A 16,996-nucleotide genomic window follows, 5' to 3' on the forward strand; every position below is an offset into this window, starting at 1 on the left:
TATTACTGAATAATTGATCTAACTTCTCATACTCAGATATTCAATGTAGGGCAATGGGTTAACAGGAAACATTTGCTAGTACCCTGTATCACTTGAATGATGTCATATATCTGACCCTTGTGTACTGAAGGGCAATTCATTATTCATTATTTGGTCTTCAGAAACTAAACATATACTGCCACTACAGGAGAACTTGATTCTTCAAAAATACTCCAGATGAGCAATCTTAAAACCCTACAGCTTCATAATTTCTGAAATTGGTATATTCAAAAATTCTAATGAAACTCAAATTTCCATAAGTTTTGATGAAAATGACATTTTGAATTGTCCTTGTGCAGTACCAAGTACTCCATTGAAGAGTCAAATCTGTGTCACGTTTGGCTTGGCATCACATAACTGAGGGACTCTACCCAAACACTCTGATGCCCTCCAATGACAAGGTGTCCTTTTTCCACAATGGAAGTAATTTATATTCATGTACCACAAACTTCATGAGAGTAGCATCTTGAAGCTACTGTCTAGATGGCATTGCCAATCTGATAGAAAACTCCAGAAGTCCTTCTGTCTTCATGTAGTGCTATCATCATCGATACATAAAACCAAAACAGAAACAGAAACAAACAACAACAACAAAAACCCACAAAACAATACATTGCATAGATTTGTAATTCATTATCAAGCCATCTCCCTCTGCTTTTTTCATTAGAGTATCTGCTGTCAATTTCAGAAGAGTGGACGAGTGTGTTCATAGCATTTAAACATTTTTATGGAATACACTTCAAATACTTTCAAATGCCGAAAAAGGAAGCATTTTCCATTTACTTAATATACTATTAAAGGCACCTTTAGAAAAGCAAACAATTGCATTAAGGCTGAGAGCATGTGTGCCAACTTTCAGCCAGAGGCAAATTATTCACTCAAATGATTAAAGTCCTACAAATAAGATTTTTACAAAAGAACACATGACAAACTGTTATAGCTAGGAATAAAACAATTGTGTATGATTTTGAATTATTTTTGTCCTTTTTGATCCAGAATTTAATGAAGAACTCTTTATCAACATAACATGGAATTCCTCTTAGCTGCTGTTGGATTCTTTCTTTTTAATTACAGATTTTCAAAAGAAAACTAGATTCCATTCACAGTTGAGACAAAGCAACATTTAAATTCATTCTCTTATTTTCTGAGTGTACACTGATTGGAGGGAATAATAAAGAGATGCTTATACATGAAGAACTGATGCCAGCATCCCAGGATTATTAATCAGAAAGGACGATATTTTTACAAGATAATTTACTAATATGTGGCTTGTCTACACAATGAAAGAGAGAAGGTTTCCAGGCTTGTGTTAGATCCACACTGTATTCACGTTATATTTGTTCAGAAGTTCTAGCAGTGTTCTTCCAAATCCAAAGCACAGCCATAAGAGCTGGCAGGAGAGAAGGCCCTGGAACAGTGCATCTAGACCTCACCATTAAAACATATGCAAGGTGTTTCAAGCACTGAGTTGTGAAAACACTTTATAAATGAAACTAGACTAGTAAATTATTAAAAAACTTCTATTCAGATGCATCTCTGCCACAGCAGTAATAAAATGGGGAAAGGGAATTACATTGTAATTTGACAACATAGGACAATCTAGTACAATAATGCTTTGACTGAGGCTGCACTGACCCCAACAGTATAACCATTAGAGATTTTTATAGGCTATTCACAACTCACCCACTACCATTTACATTGACATAAACTCTCAGACCAAAAATTATTCCTTTTAATTGAAATGAGGTTAGCATCATTTTAGTTAGAGACATGAAGACAGTGTAACATATCACTATTTTCTTTCCATAGTTTAGGTTATATTCAAAGCATTGTGCATATATATATATATATATTTGTAGTGAGGCAGTTTAAAAATAATGAAGGCTATGTGATAGCCAGTCACAAAAAACAACAACAACAACAACAAAAAACAAACAAAAAACAAACAACAAAACAAACAAACAAAAACTATGAGAAAAGAAAATAGGTCACAGAGCTGAACACCAGGAAAAATGCAAGTTTTTTGATTAGGCAAAACCTGCCTAATCATCAAGGCACTACGGAGACTTAATTCTACACTGCCATGGACCATCTATTAAACTTGAGAACAGCAAGCTCAGATTCACCACCTAAAGGATGTAGATGGTTACACCTGCAAGACAAACATTTCACCAGATCAAACATCCAGGGCTCTGTTCTCATTCACATGGGAGCCTTCCTTACACATGGCCAAAGTCAGAATACCTGTTTACTGAATTTCTTTACTGCCAGAGAGAAATGTGAGTGTACATCAATGCAAATGAGACTTCACCCCTCAAATTAAAAACTGCTTGCTTTAGATAGTGTTGTGCTCACCCTGAAGAAGTTAGAGACACATGAACATGTTTAATTCTCTTATAAAGCCATTTACCATCAGATTATGTGTGCGTGTGCATGTGCTATATTTTGCTTTTAATAGTGCTATCCTGAAAACACTGGATAATTACTTTTTTCAGCTGACTCAGAGAGCAGGTATTGCAGCATAGGGAACAGCTGTGCAGATTTTCCCCTCCAATATTTCCAGAGTAAAATCGTACTAAGTAACAGATTGCTTGACTAAACTGGGTTACAGATCTTCATCAGATAATCTCCCATCTCAGACTCCAAAATTTTTAATTGCTCAACTGTGGCAAGAGGTATCTAAGAACTTACTTAAAAAGTAGACTTACTTAAAAGTCAGTTGTGTCCAGAACTATTATTTAAATTAATTATCTGGAAAAAATAAACAAAATTACTATATGTGTGTTTATGCATATATATTTGTATACATACACACCTAAAAATGTATACCTATAGTATTAATATACAATATATTTACACATTCATGTAAATGCACATAGGTACTCATTTAGCTTAAATAAAAACAGATGGCAATATTAAAACAATCCACAGATGATCATGGCTTGACATGCACTTAGTATGAACATCAGAATGGATCAGTTCAATAGTCTATGTCTCTGCACAATCATCTAGTCAAATAACTCCTCCTGTAAGATTTATTATCTGCTCTTTGAAGAATCATATATCAAAAATTCTAGACTACAATCTAATTTAGGCAAAGGCACACAAGTGAAAGTGAAGAAAAAGGTATAAAGAGATTATGCAACAAGTCCAAAGCTACACAGTTGAGACTGCGGTGGAACTAAAAAGAGATTACAAGATCCAGACTCCCACATACACTACATTATGATTTATTTCAGACCAAACCTCCACCCACTGCTGTGGATATCAACAAATATGTCTGCTCAACAAATTTGTGGAACCCATCTCTTCACTTAGCCAAAGAGGCCACCTTAATTTAAAAGATAATTCACAAATAAGTCATTGTGGATGAATATTGTGTAATTTACAAAAAAAATAAAAAAGTAATAAAAATACAAAAAAGCATTTTCCTCTCAATCATAAATCAATTGTAATCCCCCCCCCCCTTTTTTTTTCTTGGTGAGGTGAACACAGAGTAGGAAAATACAATAGAAAAAATAATTTTTGAATAAAATTCAACTTGAAAAAAAATTTAAGGGTTATTTTTACACAGTTGATTGCATCAATAAGCAACTCTAAATGCTATGAAGGTAGATTTAATGCTAGCATATTTATAACATTATTTTATTCACATATTTCTTTTGTAACTCTGTCACTAAGGATTGAATCAGATACATACAACTTCATCCTTACACTGCTAGCTGTGCAATCAGAAACGTATTTTTGCTTTCATGTTGTAGTAAAACAAAATGAAATATATTACCTGTCTGTTCTACTATGATTAACAAATACAGTGACTGTGAAATATGACATGTATGGCTACTTTTCACAGAAATGTCTTGCACACGTGGAACTTCGTCATACACATACCAAAGACTTCCAGAGTGTTCAAAAGCTGCATGTACATCTGTGGATCCAAATAGGTAAAGTATGTGCCTTACCCTAACTTATAGTTAAACACAGCAGGTACTTTGTGATAAGTGTAATTAAAGGAAAAGAGCATATAGTGCACCTGAAAATTTCCATCCCTAAGCACTGGAGGTTTTAACAAATAATAAAAATAAACAAAACAATAATAAAAAAATCACAAACAAGCCACACCTGTTTTCATTCTTCCTTTCTACTGTCATCTGAAGATTATTTTAGAGATGCACGAGTGAGGGAAAAAAAGAAAAAAACTGAAATGAAGAATCAAATGTTAAATTTATCTTGAGATTAAATGCAGATTGCACTTGAAAAGTTAAAAAAAAAATTATGCAAGATTATGCAGTGATCCTGTTACTATAACGTAAGAGCAACATGAAAAAATATGACAGTGATGCCACCTTAACCAGAAGACAAATTCCAAATACACAAGATAACCCATTACAAAGTCTAGCTCCCTTTTGAAGCCCCTGCATAAAGATGGCATATCCCTTACATCAATACTCAAAGCCTAAAAATATCAAACAAATTTAGAGAACGCTTCACTCACAATGTAACTGTGTGCAAATGACAGGCTCCCAAGGACCCACAGTCTTATATCTTATGTATAAACATGAAAGCTTTTTTTTCTTTGGGGGAGAGGGGGATTGGAAGATAAGTGTTAAAATTACCCCCGACACACCACTTGGATATCTAATTGTATACCATTTATGTCAATGGTACATTTGTCCTCAATTTCAAAAGGAGCTGGCATACACTAAAAGCAAGCAGTAAGGGTAGTTTCATATCAAAGGGACTCAATACAAAATCTGTGGCTTTGGAGGCATAATGGAAATCCTTAATTCACTACAAGTGTAACACAAAGTTAAGATCCCTTAGAAACAGAAGAAATTACCACTCTAACTCATGCCAGATGCTGCTGTGGTGCTGTGATGTGATGCAAAGAGAGGGATTCTCCTGGTGGCTTAAAGTAATTTTGAAATTGCTGGTAATACTGTACATGCACAGACAAAAGCATCAAAGATGTGGCCAGAAAAGGCAACAGGAAACAAGGAAATATCAGAGGAACACTTGTAATACAAGCATAAAAGAAAGCTCAGAAAGCGCATCTCAAGCTCAATCTTGACACTAAGGAGAATTTTGAGAATACAGAATAAAGTGACTGCTTCTTTTATTATTCCTATTCTTTTTTTATTTCAGGAAGATGCAATTTTATGAAGATTTGTTTTGGAAACAAAGATCCATCAAAGATTATAGTCAGCTCACTTAATGCTTTTTCTTCCCAATATCCTATAAGACTTCAAATATTTACCATCTAGTTTAAAAGCATATGGTATATACTCCCTTTTGGATACAGCTGAAATAGCACTAAATATTACACTGATCCTAATTATGCTTCTGATATTATTGAGGTGCAAAGAAAACATGACACCTAAACCACACATGAGCATCCAAATCAACCTTTGAAATAGCTAGTTACAGCTCTCTCAAACTGCTTATCAAGAGTGCCACTGCTTTGCCATTGTAGACACTGCAAAACCATGCTGAAAGCTCCAAAGGAAGCACTATGGAGAGGAAATTACATAGCCTGTCCTCTTGACCAGTTGTTTGCTGTGGGTTCAGCTAACGCCATAGGCTTTTGTCAGCTGACAGTATCCACAGTGTAAAATGTCATTCAGCTTCACTGTCTCAATCACTGTGCTCTACAAAGCAGAAAATTAAGTTTGACAGATTTGAAGGAGGTTCTTGTAATTTGCTATAATTTATATAAATCATTATACATACGGCTTTAAAATCTCATCTGTAACTTCCAAACTATTACTTGAGTCAGTGTGGTTATTTTACAACCTAATAGAAAAAAAGTAAGTTTAGACCAAATACTCATTTTCATTCTTGTGGACAGAAACATTGTCATCATTCCTATCTTGAAATGTTCCACCTTTAAACTAATTTTTGGAGGAGCTTAATTTTTATATCATCCAGCCCTGAATAAAATTACATTGACTCATAATCTTTTTTATTTTTATCGTAAATGGCTAAGACTTTTCTGATGGAACTGCTTCTCATTGGCAACAGCTGATTTTTATGAGGCTTTTTAGTATGAAATAAGTCATGAAACCTGGCTTTTTTTTTTTTTTAAATAAAAAATTAAAGCTGCATTCTACTGTATTCTGTCTGGAGGACATTACTTTTGGATGCTATAGCCACTGTGGTGGAAACTTGGAAGCCAAGCCTCTCCAGCACTTTGGGCATACAAACTGTCAAAATTCTGGAAAACACAGAACATTCTGCCATGGGAAGCACTGTCCTTCCAGGGTTCCCAGGGCTGCTGCAAAGTACCCTACCTATGAAAGCATTTTTCAGGTTACCGACTCCAATATACTTGACAAGTCCTATCTACATTGTCAAATCATTTCACTTAATGCTTCATTGCAAAGCCCTTTTGTCCACACTGCATACATACTTGCTCGCATACAGACTCCAACTTAGAGCAATCCAAGAAGTTCCCTTGGTGAGGAAACCTGAGCACAGGAGAAAAGATGATTATACATTATATATAAAGCTATATATAGTGTATATATATATATACACATATAATATGAGATAAGATGTCAAAAGACCTGTACATTTTGGTTAGTACAGGCACAGGCCAGTTCACATCCATCACTAAGTCTTGCTTCTTGCCCCAGATTCATAGTTTCCAGAGAGTGGACTCCATTGTGCAGTCTTCTTCCTTGGACATATCCAAAACTCAGCTGGACATGGTCCAGGGCAATCTGCTCTAGCTGACCCTGCTTGAGCAGAGGTGTTGGAGCAGAAGGCCTCCAGAGGTCCCTTACAGCCTCAACCATTCTGTGATTTGGTGATACTAAAGAGCCTCCCAAGAATAGGGCATCTCAGTCTTCAGCTATCCATCCTGAAGTGGATACTCCACAGCTCCAAAATTTTCCATTGGGCCAACATACCAATTCTAAACAGTTCATTTGCAACAAAGAAGTCAAGGTTGGAAGCAAGGACTGTGATAATGCACTTAGATGCTATACTGAAAGTGTCACTGGACAGATACTGTCTTCTTAGGCCCCCTTTGTATAACTAGTATTGAGGACACTAGTTTGATTAAAAGCTGTAAAAGGCTTTGATGGAGTGCACCGCAGCCTCCATTAAGCCTTTAATATATACACCAATGCTGTGTTGCTTTTCTTCCATATTATCCACCAGCTTGTCTTATTTCTATGATAGTGAACAGCTAAAATCCTAACATATTAAGTAGTACCTCCAATTGATTCAATTTGAGTTCAAAAGATTTGGACACAATCAGATATACTTGATCCTTCAACAAAAAGTGTCTGTAATGAGATAATACATACAGCAAGAGTATATATTGCTCTCTAGTGATAGTTATTTGCAGATTAAGAGACAACAATAGAGCCTCATTTCACATGATCTTCAAGACCTTGGTAATTTTCTGGCTACTAAGAACTCCAACAGAACAGTATTTCAAGTCTGGAGCTCATCTCATGGTTTTAGTAACATAGTGACTAAACGAAAATACAGACAGCTACTAACAACTTGGCTAAAGTTTCAGCAAGTATCACAAAACCAAAACACAGAACTCCTGTTACTGCTTTTCCCTCAGAAGCTAAAATCTCTAAACCTCTTCATCCAAACACAAATGGTCTAGTTACTGTCGGTGCATTTTTTTTTTTAAGATTCTCCACAGTTATGATGACTTCTGAAATTGGAATTTTACTTAGCATCTTCCGGTGTTTAACTATTCATTTTGTAAGCTGGCCAATCAGCCCAAAGAAGTTACATTTCAGAAGTGAACATAACATTGGAAACTGTAATAGTAAGCCTTAAAGATATCTAAAATGTGAACTAAACGTAGAATTAAACTAATTGATTGAAGCTAGTTGATTGAAGCAAAACCTACGAGTTATAGTTCAACCAGTACTTGGAATTCCAAGCCACTGGCATGCACACATCAGCTCAGACAGCAGAAATCGTAGCTACTGAGCTACAGGATGCAGGCTACTGCCATTGACTGTCAGCTTTTATTATTCCACAGGCAGTTCCATGGGGAACAAGAGAAGGTGTGCTGTAAAGGTATTGGTAGGAAATTTCATTTCCAGTGGGAATTTCCTTCAGTTCAGGAAATAAGAAATATGAACACCTGTCCTTACCTTTCAAATTGCAGTCACAACAAGGAGCGTTGCCAGATTTAGGCATCCAGTTCTGCCTGCATTCCCACCTGATGCCCTGGTACACATCCTACTTCTCAAAATAAAAACTAAGTATTGCACAGTAGTGTCCTGCTCAGTTCCTGGCAACGTGGTGACTGATTTTTTAACAAAGAATACAGAAATCAGACACCTAAAATAGCTACCTGCTCTACCCTATCTCATTTGTTTCTGTACACCTGAATGCAGATTGTACACACAGCTTGATTAGTCCTGCTGTGTACTTCTCAGGGTACTGTAATAGGTTCAGATGCAAATCAGAGAGCCACTTCTGAGGTGCATCGAAACTTGGGAATGATTTCCTGAGATTTTCTTTTCTTTTTTTTTTTGGGGGGGGGGGGGGGGGGGGTGAGGGTGGCAGCACTATCCAGTGTTTTGGAACTCCATATGAGCTTTCCCAAATAAAAAAATTACACTCAGAAGCTACTGATACATTGGTCAGCACAAGGAAGGTCACATGAGAGCCAAAAAGCAGCCTCCCTTGTCCTCAAGTGTGTTCATTTCAAAGAAACATGAAAAAGAAACCTTACAGAATGACAAAAGAATGGAAATACAGGTAAGTATCACTATTTCTGTAATAGTACTTGTCTCTTTCTTTAAACATTAGTCTTTAAGATTGCAGACTTTAGATATGGGAAAAGGACTTATGCCTGCATAGAAACACGAGGAAAGGATGCCATTTGTTCTGTGTCCTGCCTTGCAAGAAATATTGTGAACAGAATGCAGAAGCATCCCCTGTAATAACTGCTGAAATGTCTTCATTTGATTAGATCCTTACACGTGATTTTTGACTGCTTAAAATAGTTAAAAGTTCTTCCAGAATTTGTTCCTCCAAAACAAATCTCTCTCATACACACTCCAAACAAGCAACAACAGTGAGTTACTCATTATTTTGGGTTGTAATGGGTATGAATACTTAAAGGAAGAAAGGAAAAGCAGAAAATGTCTCACACACATCTTCTGCTCCCCATCCATAGTTCAGGCACCATAAAATGTTCCAAGGCATATTTTGCCCTAGCAACACAGAGCAGGTGCCTCTAGTTTGCCTGAGAATGTCAAACACAACCAGAGAGCTGAGAACTCTGAGAATCCACCCTCCTATCCCCCACACAGGAAGCTGTGTAGCACAGCTTTAGGCACAGCAACAGTTTCATGTAATTAACAGACCTATTTTTCAATCTGGTTCTGAATTTGTTTCCACCATCCCTCACTAGCCCTGGTACAAATTCTAATTCAAAGATTTTTTTTTCTTTGTACAACCATCAAGACAGAAGTTACATCCACATATAAAACATGAATACTTTGTATTTATGCTTAAAGCTTCTTATTTACTCCACACACAGTCAAATTTCTCTTCAATAATAAATATTTATTATTTTGGGGGCAGGGCTAGGGGAAAAAGTGATTCTCAGCAGAGCTACTGGAGAGCCACACACACAGCCAGGTTTATGACCATCAGTTCAATATACCTTTTGATTTTTCACCTCAGGCCATTATGTTTGCTCACTTTTATCGATTCACAAAATCTGGGAGCCAGACTTTATTCTCCAATCCTCCGGTGTGCCTGAGTTGACTTATGTGGTCTCTTGCTTTCTATGAAAATCTGATTTAAATTAAAAACATACAATTTAAGATAAATTGAGGAAAAGCTATAGAAGAAATGGAGAACATTACAGCATGCAAAAACCTCACATACCATTATTATGAAACAGATTTTTTTGGATTAACAAAATTTAAGTCTTAAGAGAAATTAAATGAAAAAGCTAACTAAATAAAATTGCTTGTGGAAAACCATGACCTGGAAATGTTATTTATTTTATAAGATTATAATTTGTTATTACCACTTCTGCTATTACTACCAATAAAAAATAAAAAATAATCCACAGCCCTTTCCTGAGGAATGTCTGTCTGGAACTGTTAGCCATGCTTGTTTACTCTGGGAGAAGAGGCAGTATGTACTTTGTCTTCTAATCAGTCAGTCTGCCCCTTCTGTTCATCATTATCCGATAAATTCCTCCCCAAAATACATGTACCCCATTTTAGGCTGCAACCTGTTTCTCATATCTCAGACTGCAAATGTAAGTTAAACACGTCTTAAATCCTGCAGCATTTTGTGTATTTTTCAACTGGAAATAAATGTGTTCATTTGGCTGTCCTAAAGGTTTAAAAGTTGTCTTTGTGGGTTGATATTAATTCACTTTCTGTCTTCTGTATAAACTAGATCTGAAAAATCTTTCTGTTACCAGTCCTGTACCTCAGTCTGGAATCCTATAAACACTGAGCCTTGTCTTGCTTTGCATCATTACTTGGCAATTTAGGTTCTACAAGCTATATAGGAATGGTATGTGCAAGATATTTCAGCTTACTTATGTTCAATCCACTAGCTGCAAAAGATCGTTAAGGTATTGGTTATTTTTAACAGGTGCTATACGAACAAGTATCCCTATGTTAAAATGTGAAGATGGCAAAGTCACTCATTCAAATGTTTTGAAGTGCCTAAATTAATTACTGCTGTTTTCACCCTTATGTTCCAAAGCAGCTGAGAGTACTTAGTGCTTCTGTAAATTTCAAGACTTTCTCAGGATAAGCAACCAACTACCAAAAAGCTCACTTAACTGTTATGACGTACCATCACTTTGGCAGAGTCAGATGTAAAACGCAGCTCTGAAAATCAGTTCACTCGTCCCAGTCATGCATTAGTCCTTGTCTTTCCTCAAGTTTCTTGTCTCGTTCAGTACATGTTCTCTTGTGTGTGCAGCTTCTACAGGTCAGGGCTTCTCTATCAGAAACCTTGAGTAAAGTATTACTTGTCCTGCCCGTTGGTGCCTCAACCACTTCTATCTTCCCTACAGCAAGCAAACCTCTCACACAAATCCTGCCCTATTCCATAGCTTCTTGACTGTTGTCATCCCCAATCTCTTCACCGCAGTCTCAATTCCTTCAATTTAAAAGTCCTAGAGCCCTGCTGGGCTTTGTCCAAGTCTTTTTAATGTCACAGAACAGGTTAATCTGTGCATGCTAAAGAAAAGAAAAACAACTGTCAGTCAAGCAGAAAAACAAAAAAATATTCATCACTTGGTATTATCGCCAACAGCACATGTGCACATATGACTAAGACATGAGGGAGGAGAACCATATGTACCTAACTATTTGCAATGCAGACCTAGAGAAGTTTTCCAAATTAGGTCACAGATGACAGGAGTATCAGTGTAATATACACATTCACATAGATTCAGACACAGTATTTTTATAGTCCTAAGGGAGATGAGGTTGTATGATGAGTACTTCTGCGGAATTCATGCAATATGGTTTTTCATAAGACCGCGATAACATTATAGAAAAAAAAAATAGTAGAGTTTCCGTTCTACCACCTAGGGAATATTATCCAAGCTGGAGTTACTCTACTGTTTCTTGTCAAACAACTAACATTAAAGGATCAGTAAATTTATAATTTATGTCTGACTGCCATGTTGCCAGCCTTTTTTTTCTAGAAATAGACGTTACAGAGTTTAGCCATCTCTTCTTACCTTCCACTTGGATCACTTCAATCTGTGCTGAACTTAGCAAGTATTTGAAAAAATAATCTAGTATGAAAGTATGCAATATTTTAGAGGCAAAACCTACTGGAAACAGCCATCTGTGCTTGATAATGATTGGAAAATCTAGAAAAAAATTGTTCCTTCTCTCTTCTCACTTCTTTTTTTCCCCCCAAAATATTGCTTGGATTTCTTTCTTTCTTCTTTTTTTTTTTTTTTTTTTTTTAACTAGTCCTACTAATTTTACCATAACTGCAGTGGATTTCTCTTCACTACTAGTTGTGGGAAAAACACAGAGCTTTACAGAAAAAAACTGCTGTGATAGTGTGATAGTCTACACAATACTATTTGTCTTGATCAGAGACCCTGCCATCCCTTTGCACCTTCATGTCCCTTTTGTATTAGCTATCCCATCTCTTCTAACCTCTCACTCCAATATCTCCCTTTATCTTTTTTTCTCATTATTTATCTCCACCACTGAGACAATCCAAGCAGTCAAGAAGCCAATGTCTTGATTTAGGTAGGATGTAGCTTCCAGGAAAAGCATCTTCACCAAAAACCTGCTTCAATGAAATAACTGAATTCTTTTCTTATTCTGATAAGGTTTAAATTTGCTGGCTGCTCAACACAGTGCAAGACTTCTTTCAGGTTTTTGAAGAAGATATCATTTATTATTAGGGGATTGCTGTCAGTTTTAAGTAAACAGTCAGCTATGGTGCTAAAAATGATTTTTTTTAAGAAGTAGGCATTTTTTTTCTCACACACATACCAAACAGCGGATGACATCATGTTTTCTTTAAGCTAAAAAGACATTTTTAAGGAGCAGATCAATGATTTCAGTGGAAAAAAACAAAAACAAAAACATGAAGACTCATCATTTCCAAGATATCTGAGCATTCATCAGGTCTGTAGACATTAAATGATTACAGATATATCTGATTAGACAAGAAAAGACATGTTTACTTTTTCAGTACCTTAGGTTAAGTGTCTTGGCAAACATTGTTTCCATAAACACTTCTTCCCATTACATAGGAAAAGCTTTAAATATCTTACAAGCTCCTTGTATTTATATTTAATTATGATTTAATATAAGCTTGATTGACAAAGTAAAAAAAGAATCAGAAGAATACAAAACTATTCAATATTCTAGGTTTAGTTACCTTAAAAAAATTAACTGTGTATTTCTGGGGAAGCAAACCAAAAGATAAATTTGTATTATATTCTCCAAAAACATAAATCCACTTCTAAAAGTTTTGCTATAGTATCTCAAAAATTTCTTCTCACATTGACACTTAGTTTTATTGAGGTTAGCTTTAAGGTCTATAGCTATTTCATCATGATGATATCAATGGAACAAATGGACACCAATGACAATATATTCCTAAGACACTTCCCTTCTTTCCATAAAAGTTAACGGTGTCAAGAATCCTACTGAAAATCCTGTATTTTCTATGAAATTTATGACATGGCAAAAACAGAGATTTACTCTGTAAGAAGATCTTCGTAGTAGTCTATTTGAAGCACTCACAAAACATCCCTGATCATTCCTGAACATTATCAATAGTAGAATTAAACAACAATTCCAAACACATAAAGAAAAAGATCAAGTATGTGTACAAACATTGAAGGAAATTCATCTTCTAAAAAAACATAAAGAGACATATACTATGAATACGTGTACGCATTACACATACTTATAATACAGATGAATAATCTCCAAATAGACCTTTTTCAACAAGCAAAAACATACTTTACTCAGTATGCACAGGCACCCCAGCTGGACTATGTAGATGAACATAACAAAAGTGAATTGCCTGAATATTCACTTAATATCCAAAGAAGTTATTCGGTTCAGTCTGGTGATTGGTGATTATTCTGCATCCACCATGCAAAGCATTTTTCTCTGTATTGGACTATATTCTGTAAATCCAAGTCACAAAACCTTTAATCTTTAACATTTTGAAGTTTTTATTTGAAGTCAAGGAACATTCATATAGAAAATAAAAAGGACACTTTTATGTTGCAACACCAATTCATCTCACTAGATTAAAGTGATGAAACATCCTATAGGACGGACTAAATACTTACATATTCCATGGTCATTTTGTGTTACTGGAGGCCTTTCTTTTCACATTCCTACTAAGAGCTTCTTTCTACAGATAACTTAAGTAGGAAATACTTCCAAGCATTCAAATACTAAATATCCATTTTAGATGCACAAGATATCATGAAATTACTTGCATACTGTATTATTTCTCTTAAGACAAAGCATACACTGAATATTTTACTGCCTGTTTCTACTCCCTTCCTTCGAAATATGTAAAGAAACATTAGCAACTCCTGTCTGAAGTTTGTATGAAGTATTTCAATGTACATACACTCCCTTTACTGACTTAAATTATAAGAGACTTCAAACCACTTCAGAGAGACTTCAAGACCACCAACTTCAAAACCACTGACTGAAAACTAATCTCAAACACTGAGCAAGTATAACAGATTGTGTAACCACACCTCCAGAAGAAAAGCATTAGAGATGCACCAGGAAAAACAAACAGACAAAACTGCTGCAAAATATCTAAAGAACATTAGGCGTCATGTTAACTCAAGCATGTTCCTTTTTTTTGCAGGACAATAGCCCAAGTCAGGCTTCACTCTGATGCACCATGTTAAGCACAAAACCCAGTGATCTTGGAGTTCCCTGGCATGCAGCAACATTTTAGTGGGGTAAGTCTCTCAAGGCAATGGGTGCTGTAGTTCAATTACCAGCCTGGCACCAAAGAAATTCCCTGCCATGGACACATTTTTGTGGTTAGAGAGAGCTGGTCCACTTAAATCCAGGGCTCCTTCCCCAAATGTCCAAGCTCCCAGCTGCATCCCACTATTTTCTGATGTCCAAATGCAGTCTGTTGACCACAGGGCACCCCATTGTTACCAGGCATTAGACATTGACCATCCATACACCTGAGGCCTGGTGAGACAAAGACTGCTTAGACTATCCATTCAAATTGCAAGACAGTAGAAAAATAAACATTTATGCTGGTGCAATGGAGAAGTTGTAAAACCCTTTTTCATGCACTGAAAGAGTGTCCTTGTTGAGAGAAAAATCCCTCTTGTTCCCTAACAGGTGATCAATTAATATGCGTAACTTTAAGACCACTGACCTACCTGAGAGCAGAATGGTGGAAGCAGGTGTGACCTGTTTCTGAATCTGAACAAAATTAATACAATCCAAGTGCCTCCAGGGAGTCAGATTTTCTGGCTAAAGTCATCTGTTGCTTGCCATCTTTGTATCACTTTGATATAGGCATTTGCTCTACATTTTAAGTCCTTCATCCTGTTAGTTGTTATTCATCTTCTAGATTTTAAATAGTTCACTTAAGAAAGTAGAAAGGGAAATACATGCCTATACACAGTGAGCATCCCCAAAGTACTACAAGTATGAACAATATAGCAGGCCTGCATCTCCAGTTAAAAAAAAAAAAAAAAAGAAAAAGAGGCGCAAACCACTCTGCCCCTAGTTTTGACTTCATTCTTTGTTTTGGGCCAAATCCATGGCTGCAAATAATTGTGCCCTGCTAATGCCATTTTGGTGTGATCCTGCATGAAAGCAGCACAACTTTGGAAAGCTCAAAGACGACAGTGAAAAAGGGTAGTTTTCTCACAGCATGCCTATGCACACACACCACGTTGCTCATATATTGGTGTGCACACAAATCCTGCTGAGCTGCTGCCCAATATTCTGTGAAAATTAATGTGAGTCTCATTTACCCAAGTCCCTTTGCAAAGTAATCTGATTACCTTCTATGATTTTATTTACAATGTTATGAATTCAAAGAAAAATAATTACAGCTTGAATATACAAGTTTTGCACTAGTTCTAACTAGTTCATAACTAGTTCGCTAGCTGCTATATTTTAGTTCCATGACCTATCCCACATCATTGTATCAATATTGATTAAAAAAATTCAACTTTTCTTGAAATGCTGTCCTCCTCTCCCCTGAACACGGTTCTGTTTGTTCCTGCCTGACAGAATAGAGTGCATCAAAAGAAAGTAATAACATATTTTGGCAGATACAGCCGATATAAAAAGCATCTACCTTCAGATTTGAAGGACAGTAAACTAAGATTAAGTTCATTGTGTCCTAGCCAAGAAAACCTACACAGAGTCACACTTACAGTGAAAGCAAATTGGAAGCTTAGCTTCTTCATAAATTTCAGTTTCATAAATTTCATATTTTTTTCATAAATTTCAATAAAGCTAAAATTCTAAGGAAGGGAAAATAGATTTCTAATTAGGCTGTGTAATTGTTTAAAAGCAAGTTAGAAGTAGCCACTCAGTCACTTCTGAACTTGTCACTTGTGTCTAGTTTTATGTATGTCTATCTTCCAACTGAACTCCAAATTTTTTTTTAAGAGTGCTTTACAGTCTACTTCAATCATTCAGGATCAACCTGAATCATTCAAGTCCACTGACTTTTTTTTCTTTAAATCTGAGAGCACTCACAAAAGGATTTATGAAAAGAACATTTTCTCTCATTGTGTCTGAGTGATCTGGGTATAAAACATAACAGTGAGAGGAAGAGATGGGATTTTCTCAAGCTGCAAGGAAGTCTCTGACTGACACAGGAGAATCATTAAAGCACAGGAAGTGTTTCAGATATGGCAACTCAGGACTGTTATGTGAACTTGCAAGTGCTTTCCCTTAAAGACAGACTGAAGTCGGTGGGATGCCCCACATGTTCTGGTTTCCATGTGGACTCCAGTATACTTCAGCATTTACAATGAGCATTGTCTAATCTTTTCTACCATGTTGATGCAGAGTTTAGACATGGGGCTGAAGCTCTTTAAAGTTCTCTCTAAAGCCATGTGCCTTACTGCTTTGTAGTTCAAGAACTAATGACAACATGCATACATCATCAATCAACCTGTCAGAAGCACCCCCAACAACTCAGAGGCAATCTCATCATGGAAGGTTTTGCTCTTTATGGACTGTTGTCTGTACCTTTCAACAGGCACCTGAAATCTTTGAGCCTGCTTTACAGTCAGAACTGATTTCTTTCACTTCTTCACTTCTCATTTATTTGCTGCTATTTTTATATTAGCATTTTCCTCTCTCAAAAATTAAACAAAATCAAAAACAAAAACCCATAACCAACCAAAAACAACCAAACAGCTAAACAACAAAAAAATACAACCAAATGAAAAAACTACCCTAAATTCCCATTGAAGATGTGA

The 16,996-nt window shown here is 36.1% G+C and overlaps 2 protein-coding genes across 6 annotated transcripts in view; both read right to left on the reverse strand.

Moving 5' to 3' along the window:
• The window catches only part of DLGAP1 (DLG associated protein 1), a 416,642-nt gene that overhangs the window by 363,719 nt on the left and 35,927 nt on the right, over window positions 1-16,996 (reverse strand). The gene's annotated exons all lie outside the window — the stretch shown is intronic.
• The window catches only part of LOC310894171 (uncharacterized protein), an 88,147-nt gene that overhangs the window by 36,004 nt on the left and 35,147 nt on the right, over window positions 1-16,996 (reverse strand). The window contains exons 2-3 of one of the 2 annotated variants that reach the window (XM_083823979.1): window positions 10,855-11,243; window positions 8,577-9,828 (exon numbers count right to left, since the gene is read on the reverse strand). In XM_083823979.1, coding sequence (XP_083680105.1) covers window positions 11,180-11,243 — 64 coding nt within the window. In that variant the 3' untranslated portion in view covers window positions 8,577-9,828; window positions 10,855-11,179. Of the gene's footprint in view, window positions 1-8,576; window positions 11,244-16,996 lie in introns of those variants that run through there. The other variant, XM_083823978.1, reaches the window with a different exon arrangement.

This window comes from Anser anser, assembly GCF_964211835.1.
Source record: "Anser anser genome assembly, chromosome: 2".
Classification (NCBI taxonomy): domain Eukaryota; kingdom Metazoa; phylum Chordata; class Aves; order Anseriformes; family Anatidae; genus Anser; species Anser anser.